This window comes from Amblyraja radiata, chromosome 11 (assembly GCF_010909765.2).
Source record: "Amblyraja radiata isolate CabotCenter1 chromosome 11, sAmbRad1.1.pri, whole genome shotgun sequence".
Classification (NCBI taxonomy): Eukaryota; Metazoa; Chordata; class Chondrichthyes; order Rajiformes; family Rajidae; genus Amblyraja; species Amblyraja radiata.
This window is the reverse complement of record NC_045966.1, coordinates 5,428,634-5,443,574: the sequence shown is the minus strand read 5'-3', so window position 1 is coordinate 5,443,574 and position 14,941 is coordinate 5,428,634. Positions and strand designations below refer to the sequence as shown.

Here is a 14,941-nt window from a genome sequence, read left to right as displayed (position 1 = left end):
TTGGCTTTGGTAAAGATTGTAAATTGTCCCCAGTGTGAAGGACATTGCTGGTGTACGGGGATGTATCTCTGAGCTGATCAAAAATGTCACTGTTCACAATCAAATCGCTTAATGTTTAAAAGCCATTTAAAAATTATTGGTGATTACAGTTTCAACACATTTCCAGTGGAAGAATGGTTTAAACACGATAAATCAGGGAAACAGGGCAGCACATAAGGTCAGTAATGAACCCGTAACATCATGCTGGCTAATGAGGTTTGAAAGCAGCCTCACTTTCCAGCTCGACATCTCGAGTCACCAGGTTAAGACACATCCATTGTTCATTTAGGTACCATGTGAGTGTAATTAGTTCAGCCCCGAGGGCACAAGCAGCCCCTTGTGAGGTGGGGTCACTGATTTGTGCTACATGGTACACCTCAGCTGCCATCAGAATGTGTACATAGTCCATGACGTGTCTAAGACTAATGATGCCATGGGGACTGAAAGCACCCAGTAGATATGATTTCCGGGCAACTCACAAGGGAAAACACTATAGTTGCTTTACTGACATTATAATGGCTGCCATTTGTAGCAATGTTATGTGGTAGGTCAATGGGTGAACAGTGGCCTAAAATGAAATGGATCTCGCAGAACTGGGTCTCTGCTCATCCCTCTGCAACTGGATCCTCGACTTCCTCGTCCACAGACCACAGTCTGTTCGTATTGGTGGAAATGTGTCAGCCTCAATAACAATCAGCACGGGAGCACCTCAAGGCTGCGTACTCAGCCCCCTGCTGTACTCACTCTATACCCATGACTGCGTAGCGAACCACAGTGCGAACTCCATCATCAAGTTCGCTGACGACACCACTATTGTGGGGCGTATCACTGATGGGATGAGTCAGAGTACAGAAGAGAGATCGAGCAACGGTCCATATGGTGCCAGCGCAATAACCTGGCCCTGAACACCAGCAAAACCAAGGAACTGATTGTGGACTTTGAAAGGAGTAGGAGGGGGACCCACAGCCCCATTTATATCAACGGGTCGATGGTTGAAAGGGTCAAGAACTTCAAATTCCTGGGGGTGCACATCTCTGAAGATCTTTCCTGGTCCGAGAACACTAACGCAATTATCAAAAAAGCTCATCAGCGCCTCTACTTCCTGAGAAGATTACGGAGAGTCGGATTGTCAAGGAAGACTCTCTCTAACTTCTACAGGTGCACAGTCGAGAGCATGCTGACCGGTTGCATCGTGGCTTGGTTCGGCAATTTGAGCGCCCTGGAGAGGAAAAGACTACAAAAAGTAGTAAACACTGCCCAGTCCATCATCGGCTCTGACCTTCCTTCTATCGAGGGGATTTATCGCAGTCGCTGCCTCAAAAAGGCTGGCAGTATCATCAAAGACCCACACCATCCTGGCCACACACTCATCTCCCTGCTACCTTCAGGTAGAAGGTACAGGAGCCTGAAGACTGCAACAACCAGGTTCAGGAATAGCTACTTCCCCTCAGCCATCAGGCTATTAAACCTGGCTCGGACAAAACTCTGATTATTAGCAACCACTTTCTGTTATTTGCACTACCAGTTTATTTATTCATGTGTGTATATATTTATATCATGGTATATGGACACATTTATCTGTTTTGTAGTAAATGCCTACTATTTTCTGTGTGTTTAAGCAAAGCAAGAATTTCATTGTCCTATACAGGGACACATGACAATAAACTCACTTGAACTTGAACTTGAAATGGATTTAGAGGGAAGGAAAATAAATGTGCAACAAAGAAAATTGAGAGTCTAGAATGGAAAACACCAAGGCCCCAAATCAGCAGATGGCTGATCAACAACTATGGATTGCCAACCCATAGCCTTCAAATGGTACAGGTCCACCACCAATTGTCCAGCACCCTTGGTTCCAGAGCCTTTCTGGATTATCCATTTTGCCGGACCAACCTCCGAGAGGAGTCCAATGGATCCGGAGTGGTCCGCCCAGGCCGCCAGGATGCTGAGATACTGGTCCATAGAGTCGCCCACAGAAGTCGGCTTTGGGAACGGATCTGCCGGTCGCAGCCGGCAAATTCCACCCGCTGATCGGCACAAAAGTCTGATGAGGTTGCGATCAGCTGCCTCACCCGACCTACGCAGCATATTTTCAGGGGGGCTTCCGGAGTGAAGGGGAGGGATATTAAAGATGGAGGGCCAGTTGCCGGAAAATCAATGGTGGACCTGTACTAAAATTGAAGGTAAGAAATTAAAAAAATGCTATTCAGCTAAAATATTTTTCTCACCTTAATCAAGATTTACTTCGGCTTCAACTACTTGTCATTATAAACATTTAAAAAAAAACCTAGTTTTCTTTATCGATTGCAAGATTAACGATTTTAATTAGGAAGAACATTGAGAGCGAGAAGAATGACAAGAATGGATTAATCACAAGTGATGCGTAGGAACTGCAGATGCTGGTTTGAACCAAAGATAGACACAAAATACTGGAGTAACTCTGTGGGACAGGATACATCTCCGGAGAGAAGGAATGGGTGACATTTTGGGTCGAGACACTTCTTCAGATTGATGTCAGGGGAGAGAGAGAGATACATAGATAAGGTAGTGTAAGGTGTGAAAACTGCACAAAGCAAATGGAGATCAAGGAAAATGTAGAATAGATCATTGTTAGCTGGGATAAGTCAACAACAAAGCTAAAATGTAGTCAGAGAAAGTCAAGAGTGGTTGGAGAGCTGGGAAGGGGAATTGAGAGAGAGAGGGAAAGCCATGGTTACTTGAAGTTAGAGAAGTCAATGTTCACACTGCTGGGGTGTAAGCTGCCCAAGCGAATATGAGGTGCTGTTCCTCCAATTTGCGCTGGGCTTCTCTCTGACAATGGAGGAGGCCCAGGACAGAAAGGTCAGTGTTGGAATGGGGGGGGAGGTAAGGTGTTTAGCAACTGGGAAATCAGGTAGCTCTAGGCGGACTGAGCGGAGGTGTTCAGCAAAACGATCGCCGAGCCAGCACTTGGTCTCGCCGATATATTTGAGTCCACACCTGGAACAGTGGATACAGAGGATGAGGTTGGAGAGAAGCTAGAAATGAAAAATATATAAGGAGGACTGGAGAGAAAAAGAGGAAAGGTCTATGATGGGGTTGACGTAAGAAGTTGAATGACACAATGTGATGGGTAAATATGGCGGAATCGCCATTGAAAGGGTATATTTCTGAGGAAGTGCAAGATGATGAAAGAAATCTGAAATACAAGGAGAAAAAACTGAATGCTGGAAAATGGGAGATACATAACCAGAATGGCTAAAAGTTTGAAGACACTAAATTCTGGAGTATCTCAGTGGGTCATGCAGCATCTAGGGGTGACAGTGGCACAGCAGTAGAGCTGCTGCCTTACAGCGCCAGAAACCCAGGTTCGATTCCAACTATGGGTGCTGTCTGTACAGAGGTTATACGTTCTCCCTGTGACCGCGTCGGCTTTCTCCGATGATCCGGTTTCTTCCCACACTCCAAAGACATGCAGGTTTGTAGGTTTATTGGCTTCTGTAAATAGTAAATTGTCCCTAGTGTGTAGGATAGTGCAAGTGTGTGTGGGGTGATCGCTGGTTGGCACAGACGAGGTGGGCTCCACGCTGTATCTCCTAAGTAAAGCAAACATGAATAGGTGACGTTTCGGGTTTAAGCCACGATCCAAAACGTCACCTATCCATGTGCTCCACAGATGCTGCCTGACCAGCTGAGTTACTCCAGCACTTTGTGCTCGTTATTGTCTAAACCAGCATCTGCAGTTCCTCATTTCTTTGGTGAGGCGTTGTCGAAGTAAACTTCTAGCCCTTCATTTTGAAGGTTGTAAAATGAGGCGTTGTTTCACGGGAGTACATTGCACTTGGTTGGAACCAGGCAGGAGGCTAAAAATAGAGTACAGGGCAGGAGGAGAATGACTCAATTAAGGCGGCAGGCATCTGGAAGTTCAGGTGTGACTAGAACACTCCAGTTCAGTGAAGCAGTAATTTATTCATACTATTTCCAAAATACAGCATTTGATTGTGACAATCCAGTCACCGATTCAATAACCAGATTGTGACAGAGAAAGCCCAACTTTCCAGCTGCCTGACACTTCAATTTTACAAGGTAGACAAAAATGCTGGAGAAACTCAGCGGGTGAGGCAGCATCTATGGAGCGAAGGAAATAGGCAACGTTTCGGGCCGAAACGTTGCCTATTTCCTTCGTTCCATAGATGCTGCCTCACCCGCTGAGTTTCTCCAGCATTTTCGTCTACCTTCGATTCTCCAGCATCTGCAGTTCCTTCTTAAACACTTCAATTTTACATCCCATTCCCCACTCTCAATCTCCAGCATCTTACAGCTTGGACACAATATAATCTACTGAAGCAGCATCTTGGCCTGAGGACACAATCAATTGAACAATTTCAGGTATTCAGCCAACCACTCCTGCACTCATATCTCTCCGCCTGGCTTCACATTTTGCATTTCTATCCTTATCAGAGTCGTTTTTCTTCCCACCCCTGGCTTTTGATAGGTATCTCTGCCAAACCCCCACCCCACCCACACTACCAATCACTATCTATTCAGATCAGTCTGAAGAAGGGTTTCGGCCCGAAACGTTACCTATTTCCTTCGCTCCATAGATGCTGCTACACCCGCTGAGTTTCTCCAGCGTTTTTGTGTACCTTCTACCAATCACTTGCCAGGCTTTGTCCTGCCTCCACCTCTCTACTAGCTTTCTCCCCCATAATACAGTCTGAAGGGTCCTGACCAGCAACGTCACCTATCCATGTTCCCCAGAGATGCTGCCCGACTTGCCGAGTGAGGTACTCCAGCACCTTGCACCCAGCATTGCACCTCATACTTCCAGCGTTAATGTTTCTCCTTAATGATTTTCAGATCTCATTAATCGCCTCCCATTTATACTCTTTTCCAGAGACTTTCACCAACCTCTTTCAACCAATTGTACCATTAAAGGGCCCGTCCCACTTTCACGACCTAATTCACAACCTTTTTTTACGCGTGGACATTTTTCATCATGCTAGAAAAAACGCCCCGACCTACTTGATGCCACGAGTACCTACGACTAGCATCACGACCTGCTACGACCATGCTGCGAGTATGAGTCAAGGGAAAACTCGTCGTGAATTAGGCCGTGAAAGTGGGACAGGCCCTTTACTTCAGTCAACCTCTCCCGTTCTTCCTGCCACAAAACGTCCCCCTTTTCACCAATTTTGTTTCTCATTTTTCTGGTTCTGATGAAAGACTATCAACGTGATATAATCACCACACCACTAGTGCTGCCTGGCTTGCGGAATAGTTTCATCGGAAAGAAAACCCACAAAGTGCCGGAGGATCTCAGCCGGTCAGGCAGCATCTCTGGAGGAATTGGATCAGCGACGTTTCGGGTCAGGACCTTCCTTCAGACTCAATGTCAGCATTTTGGTTTTGCAAGAACCATGGTCGACTATGGTTCTCTACTCTTCCCTCTTTCAGGTTGAAAAACAAAAAAATGTAACTTACTTTGTGTTTCCGTTTGACTTTGTTGGACTTTTTCTCAGCGGATTGCTTTGGAGTGTCATGCATGCGTTTGTCTGAAGAGATCTCCTTGTCCATTTGGGGCTGCTTTGTCTCCTTGTGAGGTGATTCCGGTTTCCTAGATAACAGACTTAAATCAATTCTGACAATGAGTGAAGTAATGTTGCGATACTTGTCGTCGACATCACTCAGTGGTGAAAGCAGTTCTTTCTCTTCCATAGGAGAGAAAAGCCTTTGCTGGAAAATGGTATCTTCCCCGTCAATGCAGGGTTTATGGACAGGAGTCCTGTTATTCTCAGAATACTTTGGAGTTTGGGACACAGGTGGAAGTGTTTCACTTTGCTCAGAGTCAGAGGACGACAAGTCTGTTTGAACATGCTCTTTTGATTTCTGGGCTGTTTTGGTGACAATCTTGTGTTTCCTTTCAGTCATTGCCCTTGCTGACGACTTGGATTCTCGCTTAGTGCTGGGCTTTCGTGAACCTTTCGTAGCAGCTTTGTGATGGTTGGCAGGGTTAAGGGTTGCCCGGTTGGAAGTCGGCTCACTTTCAACTTTCAGCCCGCCCCTTGGCTCCTCGGTCACCGTTGGTCTCTCTGCTTTCTTGGGCTGTTTTTTACCGACCGTTTTCCTCTGCGTGCTGCCATCACTCTGAGCCGGCGACTTCTGGCGACCTCTGGTCTCCGACCCTTTCTGTGTATTCCTCGAATCTCGCCCAGGCGTGACTGCAGTCGCATCCTTGGACCCACCCGGGTCCTCGTACGCGGCGCCCTGATCTCGACTCTCCTTCTTGTAACTGCGACCCTGTGATGATTGAATGTGACTGTCCACAGACGAAGCTGGTGAAACTTTGTGCGAACTCACTTTGTTGAGCCAGTTGTCTAGCTGCCACTTACTTGAAGAAGGTGGAGGATCGGGCTGGAACAGAAAAAAAAAAAACTTTAAAAACATTTGTAGACTTTGCTTCACAAACATGTGAACACCTATAGGCCATGTCCCACTGTGCCTGTACATCCCGAGTTAAAAAAAAAAAAAATCAAACTCGTGGTAAGCACGGAGAATGAGCGTAGCGGGTACTTTGGAGCTCGGGGACATCTCTTAGCAGCTCATAACGCTAACGGCAGGTACTTGGGAAACGTGGTAAGCTCGGGAACATTTTTTCAACATGTTGAAAAATGTCCACGAAAGCCCCGAGTACCGACGAGTGGCCATTACCGTAAATCTCCAAGTTCAAATCAGGGCAAACTCGGGAGAACTCTTTGAATGAACTCGTACAGTGGGACAGGGCTTTAAAGCATTCTTTTTGAACTCAAGATACCATGATACTCTTTTGTCAAATACTGCCAAACAAGGCCACAAGGTATCGCTGTTACCTTTTTATATAGATAACTAGACCAAGGGCAGACCCGTTGGGTCTGCTCCCCCAACGCAGCCGTTCCCTACCCGTAGCCCCCACGGGAGACTTGGCTCATAGCGGCTCAGGAATGAGCAGTGCGGCTGGTTTTAAATGGCGTCTTTGAGGCGAGATGCGGGCGCCAGCAGCCGTTATGGCCGCTGGCCAGCAGGAGGCGACAAAATGAGTGAGTGGGGGGGGGGGGGGGGAGAAGGATTTAATGAAAAATGTGGACATAAACATAACGAAATCAAATGAGTGGATAGTTGGAATGAAAAGTGAAATGTCTACCGAAATGGCTGCTTCTATGGGTGAGAAGCCAGTTTATTTTTGAAATATTGGGGGGTGGGGGGGAGAATGATTTGATTGAAAAGGTGTACTTAAACACGACGAAATGTAATGAGGAGCAGATACTTAGAAAGAAAAGTGAAATCTCTACCGAAATGGAAAAGATCTCGGCGATTGTGCGTCTGGATTCGGCGTGGCAAGGAATCAAAGGAAGAAATGCAGCCGGTAGCCGTACATGTAAATGGATCCATTCCGATTGGACATCTGCGAGCATCGGCCATTCCGATTGGACATCTGCGAGTATTGGGCATTGTGACATCACACGATGGAACGAATCGAAAGGCAGAAAGGCAGCCGGATGCCACAGAGTTTTATATAATAATAGATGGAATGAGAGCAATAAAGACTGCAATATATTATTTGGATGAGGGGATTGAAGGTTCTGTGGCAAAGTTTGTGGATGATACGAAAATAGGTGGAGGGGCAGGTAGTGTAGAGAAAGCAGGGACTCTGCAGAAGGACTTGGACAGGTTGGGAGTGGGCAGAGAAGTGGCAGATGGAATATAGTGTAGCAAAGTGTGGAGTCAGTCGTGCATTTTGGTAGTAGGAATAAAGGCATAGACTATTTTCTAAATGGGTCGACAATCCAGAAATCAGAGATGCAAAAGGACTTGGGAGCGCTGGTGCAGGATCCCAAAAAGTAAATCTGCAAGTTGAATCGGTAGTAAAGAAAGCAAGCTCAATGGCAGCATTTATTTCAAGAGGGCTTGTGTACAAAAACAGGGATGTAATGCTAAGGCTCTATAGGGGCTGGTCAGGCCGCCTTTGGAATATTGTGAGCAATTTTGGGCACCGTAACTGAGGAAGGATGTGCTGGCTCTGGAGAGGGTCCAGAGGATATTTACAAGAATGATCCCAGGAATGAGTGGGTTAATCTATGATGAGCGTTTGTCGGCACTGGGCCTGTACTCGCTGGAGTTTAGAAGAACGAGGGGGCACCTCATTGAAACATTCAGAATAGTGAAAGACTTGGATAGAGTGGATGTGGAGAGGATGTTTCCACTAGTGGGAGAGTCTAGGACTAGAGGTCATAGGCTCAGAATTAAAGAACGTTCTTTTGGGAAGGAGATGAGGAGAAATTTCTTTAGTCGGAGAGTGGTGAATCTGTGGAATTATTTGTCAGTCAGTGGATATTTTTTAAGGCAGAGATAGATTCTTGATTAGTACAGGCATCAGAGGTTATGGGGAGAAGGCAGGAGAATGGGGTTAGGAGGGAGAGATAGATCGACCACGATTGAATGGCGTAGACTTGATGGGCCGAAGGGCCTAATTCTATTCCTATTCCCTATGACCTCGTATTCATAATGATCATAGCGCCATAGAATCACACAGCAAGGAATGAGACCTATCGGCCCAACTTGCTCATGCTGACCAAGAATCCCCATTTACACTAGACCCGCCTGCCTAGCTTTTGCCTCTGTTCCTTGAAAGCTGCCCAAATATCTTTTAAAAGTTGTTAAGAGTACCTGCCTCAAGTACCCCCCAACGGCAGCTGGCCCCCATATACCCACTACCTTTGTACAATCCTTGTCCAAAATGAAGCATTTCTTTCCAGACATATTGTGTTAGCCAACTGACTAGGGCAATGCCAATTTAATCTAAACTGGAAATAGTTTAAAAAAAAAAAAGTTTATGGGGAAACCAAGACACTAGCTACAAGATAGATACAACAAATGTTGGAAATACTCAGGTCAGTCAGCAGTGGTGGAAAATTGACACCATTTTACAATTCAGAACAATGACATTTCAAAAGGATCACCTACACCATTAAGTCTTCGGTTTAAAATATGACAGACTGCATATCCAACCGCAGTCCGTATTACAATCTCACAGATACACAAAAATGCTGGAGAAACTCAGCGGGTGCAGCAGCATCTATGGAGCGAAGGAAATAGGCAACGTTTCGGCCCGAAACGTTGCCTATTTCCTTCGCTCCATAGATGCTGCTGCACCCGCTGAGTTTCTCCAGCATTTTTGTGTACCTTCGATTTTCCAGCATCTGCAGTTCCTTCTTAAACACAATACAATCTCACAAGTTTGACTGGAGGCTGCAATCCCTTACATGAAGGCTAAAATGGTTCTAAATGAGTCACAGCTAATTTATAGTTGGAAATAACAACCCTGCTCACGTTGTGGAAAGCTTGCGGCTGCCATGCACCAGGTTGAAGGAAAGGGAAAGCATGACCGTGCCACTGGATGGTTATAATTCCACGATGGCACAGGTTCGATCCTGACCTCGGGTGCTGTGTCTGTGTGGAGTTTGCATGTGCTTCCGGTTTCGATGATTAGTCATTGATACGGATTCACCGCATCCATAACAGTGCATCCATGCAAATTAGACAGGCAGTGTGACACAGCAAACCGTTTTAGATGCTCAACAAAATTCTCGAGAAGAAAGCGAGTCAGGCAGCACCCTTGGAAACAGAGACTATTTTTTTTCAGGTCAATAACGTTTCATCCTTTAGGGGAGATCTAACGCCAAGGACCCTTCTACCCCCCTTTATTTAGAAAGTGGACCATTCTGTTAAAAGCTGCGTTTGAGACATTAATTCAGTGCCTCCATCCACAAGTGCTACCTGGCCCACTAAATATTTTGAGCATTTTCTGTTTTAAGTGAAGTAATGTTCATGGAAAGACTTTGAATATCTTTGCAAGGTACATGAAAATTACAACCAGCATTTTACATTACACAAACAGGGTTCTTCTTTACGTGTATAAAAGATCGTCGAAAATCAAACTCACGACTTACGTCTGGAGAACTAGGTGCTGGCTCATTAGCTTCACTGTCACTCGAGCTACTCTCACTTTCTGAATCAGATCCAGAACTACTCTCAGACCCACTGTGGCTGCTCGAGTCAGCCCTCGGAGGCTCCAAACACTCATTGTTTTGCTGGGCAGGTTCAGAACTACTAGAAAACAAAAAAAAAGAAAACCATTCAGGAAGGCAGAAACTTCACAAAGTTGATATAATGTCCTCTGCATAAAAGACCACGTACTGCAAAAAAATTTAAAAAATGAATTGCAAATATGCCATGCATGACTGAACATATTTTACAAAATTATCATTGAAGAAAGCAAACTTCAAAGGAGCCATGTTTATATTCACAATAATGAATAGATTGTGCAAACATTCTGCTGCCTAAACAACAATTTGCTGGATAAATTATCAATGTTCCGCATATTTTCTATGTAAAATCGCCTGAAACTGTCAGAAAACCATAACTGAAGGCGTGATTAGGTATCAGTACAAAAATTTGGATTTATTTGCTAATGCTCACACTTCTTTATCTTATGCTTCTGATGTTATCATAGTTTCACTAAATCTATTAGCAGATGGCTTAATCACACATTGTAAAGTGGCATGGATTAAATTAATCCAAAGCTTGTGATGATTGACATTAATGTAGACAAGCACTACTTACCCTTCTGGAGTAACCCTTGCAGGTTGTTTCCCCGAGTCCTAAAAATAAAGTACAAAGATACTCATAAAATGACGATAGATCTATACTATAATTTCTTTTAACACATTCTTAAACTCTTTTGCAAAAGAGGAAGTCAATTCTTTAGAGGCATCGTTAAATTCAGTCAGATTTGTGCACTTGCAATGTAGATTCAATTAGCTTGGATTACTCCCAAAGCATCATTATAGTGTAACATAGCATCATTATAGTGTAACATAGCATCATTAGAGTGTAACAAAGCATCATTATAGTGTAACAAAGCATCATTAGTTTGATAATTTGCTAGGTTGGACCTAACAACATAAAATCACATACTATTAGTACATATTTTCAATTTATTGTAGTTTGTTCCTCCTTTCTTTGCTGTCCGCTGCAAGTGATCCTTTACACACTGTTGCCCTTGCTTCCATTAACTCTTGTCTTTATATCTTTTGTTACAATGACAACATTTTCACCCATTAAATCTATCGAGCTTTTGGTGAGTGAAAAGACCATTCAGGGAAATTTAACGGAAAAACAAAACGTGCTCCAGGAGCCAGTCACAAGTTATATATATATTTTCTGGCAAGTTCATCTAAAAATGTGATGTTATATCAATGTCAGTTCTCGCACACAACAAATGCTGGAGTGAAGGCAAACCTGGTCTGCATCGCTGTCTTCACTGCTGCTAAGTTTGAGGTCCTCTTCCAACACTCTACACAAAATAAAAACAGAATTCCCATCAGCACCAGAGTATATAGCAAGTCGTGTAGACTGAAACTGATCTTTATGGACAATGTTTCAATTTTAATTTTACTTCCAAACTCAGAAGAGCAAGTCGGGTCGGCGGTAGGTGCCGGAGGTTAGACACGTCGCCACGAACAAAGGGAGACCTGACATAGGGGAACCGCCGTGCGGGAGAACAAAGCAGGACCTGGCGTGAAGGGGCCGCCTTGAGGGAGAACAAAGGAGGGCCCAGTGTGGGGGGCCGCTGAGAACTAAGGGGGGGGGGGGGGCCACAAATGGAGGAAGTCAATTCTGTCGAGGCATCGTTAAATTCAGTCAGATCTGTGCACTTGCAATGTAGATTCAATTAGCTTGGATTACTCCCAAAGCATAATTATAGTTTAAAATAGCATCATTATAGTGTAACATAGCATCAAAATAGAATACATTGTAACATTGTCGGCGCCCTTTATGTGGCAACACTTTGCATACCTTGGGTGTGCAAAACAAAGAATGCCACTTTGATTTCAGAACAAACCCCCTGAAATATAGTATACTATAGTGGAATACAAGAGAACACAAAAATATATTTGTTGATAAGTTGACCAAATGTTCAGACTTTTTGGCCGGCATCAAAAAAAAAAATCAGAAACTGATTAAACATCCATTCAAAGAGGATAGAAGGTAGACAAGGATCAGTCACAATCCATGAAATACCCAAGGCTGCATTTCATTCTCAAAGACAAAAGGCAGAAGTGGGCTCGACTGAGTAAACAGGATTATTTTAAACTGTTTGTACGGCTGATACCACTAACAATACAGCAAAAGCTAAATGGTACTGAATACTAAACCATTAATTAAATTAAACTAGTCAGTTGCATTGATCAGATTCTATTTAGAAATCTGTTTATTTCCCCTTGAACCATCATCAATTAATACCAAAATTAACACATTTAAAATTCATTACGAGGGAAAAATTAGAAAATATGGTAATATTTACTAAAATACACCATGCCTCTGTTTATATTCTATGATAGTCGTTGTCAGGAGGGGGTTCTTGTGAAATTAGGTGATCCCCTGCAGATTTGTAGATTTTGTTCAAAGAAATAACATCCTATGGAAAAAGATAAGCTTTATGGAGGCAGTCACAGCAACTACAGTAACAAAACGAACGCAAATAGAATATAGACTATTCTATCAAAGGAGATGACAAAATTTGAACAGGTAGACAAAATTGCTGGAGAAACTCAGCGGGTGCAGCAGCATGTATGGAACGAAGGAAATAGAAACATAGAAATTAGGTGCAGGAGTAGGCCATTCAGCCCTTCGAGCCTGCACCGCCATTCAATATGATCATGGCTGATCATCCAACTCAGTATCCCGTACCTGCCTTCTCTCCATACCCCCTGATCCCTTTAGCCACAAGGGCCACATTAACTAAATATAGTCAATGAACTAGCCTCAACTACCTTCTGTGGCAGAGAATTCCACAGATTCACCACTCTCTGTGTGAAAAATGTTTTTCTCATCTCGGTCCTAAAAGATTTCCCCCTTATCCTTAAACGGTGACCCCTTGTTCTAGGCAACGTTTCGGGCCGAAACCCTTCTTCAGACAGGAGTCTGAACAGGGGTTGTCTGACATGCATAATCCTAGCTCAGCGTATTTATTGTGTTCCCCTCATTTCCTGGTCTGATTTGAATGGGGATAATTTGGGTGGTGGCCTTTTATCTTGAATGGAAGATAGTTACTATTGCATTCCTGTGGCCTTGTAGCAACTAGAAGTGGTAGGGGAATGGGTGACTGGACAGGGACATCCTCCACATGTCTGGATAGATGCTGCTACAGCAACACTCAAGGAACACAATCCATGGTAGACTAAAGTGCTGGAGAAACTCAGCGGGTGCAGCAGCATCTATGGAGCGAAGGAAATAGGCAACGTTTCGGGCTGAAACCCTTCTTCAGACTGAGGACAGTTGAAGACAAACTTGTCTATTCAATTGGCATTGCACCAACTCTATCTACCACTGGCAATTGTGACCAATATGTACACATCTGCAAATCAGGCTGCAGTTACTCACTTTCAGTACACTTTCCGAAGCCTAGAACTCTACTGTCAAGGGCAAGGTCATAGAAAGATCCCCCTTCCTGCAGATCCCCCTCCAATACAATGTACTTTCATATTCATTGGTTCTCAATCAGGGCATGTCGGAAAGACCCAAGGCTTTCCACCATCTTCTAGGACAACTAAGAATGAACGTTGCCAGTAATACCAACCTTTGTCATCAATAGAGGTGATAATATTTTGAGTATTTCGTTGGGTATAAAGGCTCTTTGCAACATGCTGCAGGTGTGAAAGTCCACGCTGCTGCCTTCTGCAAGCTCATACTTCTGATGCTTTTTTTTTAACATCGACTTTAGTTACACAGAACGGGAAAAACACCACAGATAAGTGGACAGATAAGTAGCAGGCAATTGATTTCCTTCAGTTTAGGCCTTCAAAGTATTTTGGAATGACACTGCCTTCAAATGACACTGTCTCGCAACAGAATTCATGCAAAGAGTTACCAATGAAAATGTTAATTCCAAAAAGAAACAGATCTGTCTATCTGCATTATGACCACTGCACGGTCCACATTACCTATGTATCCAACCAGCATTTGCTCTAGATAGCATTTGAACACTCACACACCAAGTTGGAAAAGTCACGGCTCAATAGGAAACGTGAAAAGAATGGTGTGCAGGATTGGCCAGGCTATTTGATGCGATCCCTCTTAATACCCCAACTCGTGTATAAAATCATGAGAGGAATTGATTGGGTAGATGCACAGAGTCTCTTGCCCAGAGTGGGGGAATCGAGAACCAAAGGACATGGATTCAAGGTGAAGGGGAAAAGATTTAATAAGAATCTGAGGGGTAACATTTTCACACAACGGGTGGTGGGTGTATGGAACAAGCTGCCAGAGGAGGTAGTTGAGGCTGGGACTTTCCCAACATTTAAAAAACAGTTAGACAGGTACATGGCTAGGACAAGTTTGGAGGGATATGGACCAAGCACAGGCAGGTGGGGCTAGTGTAGCTTGGGACATGTTGGCCGGTGTGGGCAAGTTGGGCCGAAGGGCCTGTTTCCACACTGCATCATTCTATGACTCTGTGTTGCTTTAAAAATGTTATAGTATTATTATAAATTCTCCAGTGAACTTATACTTATGCAGGTACTAGGAGCATGATGAGCAACCACCCTATGAGTCAGATGCTGAACCATTGGAATTTCTGAATTGAATAGTGGATTATCAAGAGTTACACGGTGTGGGACTGCCCCATGACATCACAGTGGAAGTATGGTTACCCTACGCGTCACTAATTTTCCAGTAACCAGCAGTTCAGAGCAGGCACTAAGGCAGCGATGAAGGAACTCCCAGACCAACAATGGGCCAAACTGAATAGTGAAGACATCAAGTTTGGTCCAAGCCACATCACAACATGCAACGAAAACACAAGGATCAAGGCATACAAAGCCTG

The 14,941-nt window shown here is 44.1% G+C and overlaps 1 protein-coding gene across 5 annotated transcripts in view; it reads right to left on the bottom strand.

The window, feature by feature from the left end:
- Positions 1–14,941, bottom strand: part of aff4 (AF4/FMR2 family member 4) — an 87,097-nt gene that overhangs the window by 24,550 nt on the left and 47,606 nt on the right. For 2 of the 5 annotated variants that reach the window (XM_033029216.1, XM_033029218.1), the window contains 4 exons: positions 11,356–11,410; positions 10,678–10,715; positions 10,005–10,164; positions 5,503–6,432 (listed from right to left, as the gene is read on the bottom strand). In XM_033029216.1, coding sequence (XP_032885107.1) covers positions 5,503–6,432; positions 10,005–10,164; positions 10,678–10,715; positions 11,356–11,410 — 1,183 coding nt within the window. The remainder of the gene's footprint in view (positions 1–5,502; positions 6,433–10,004; positions 10,165–10,677; positions 10,716–11,355; positions 11,411–14,941) is intronic. The other 3 variants (XM_033029217.1, XM_033029219.1, XM_033029220.1) reach the window with 3 other exon arrangements.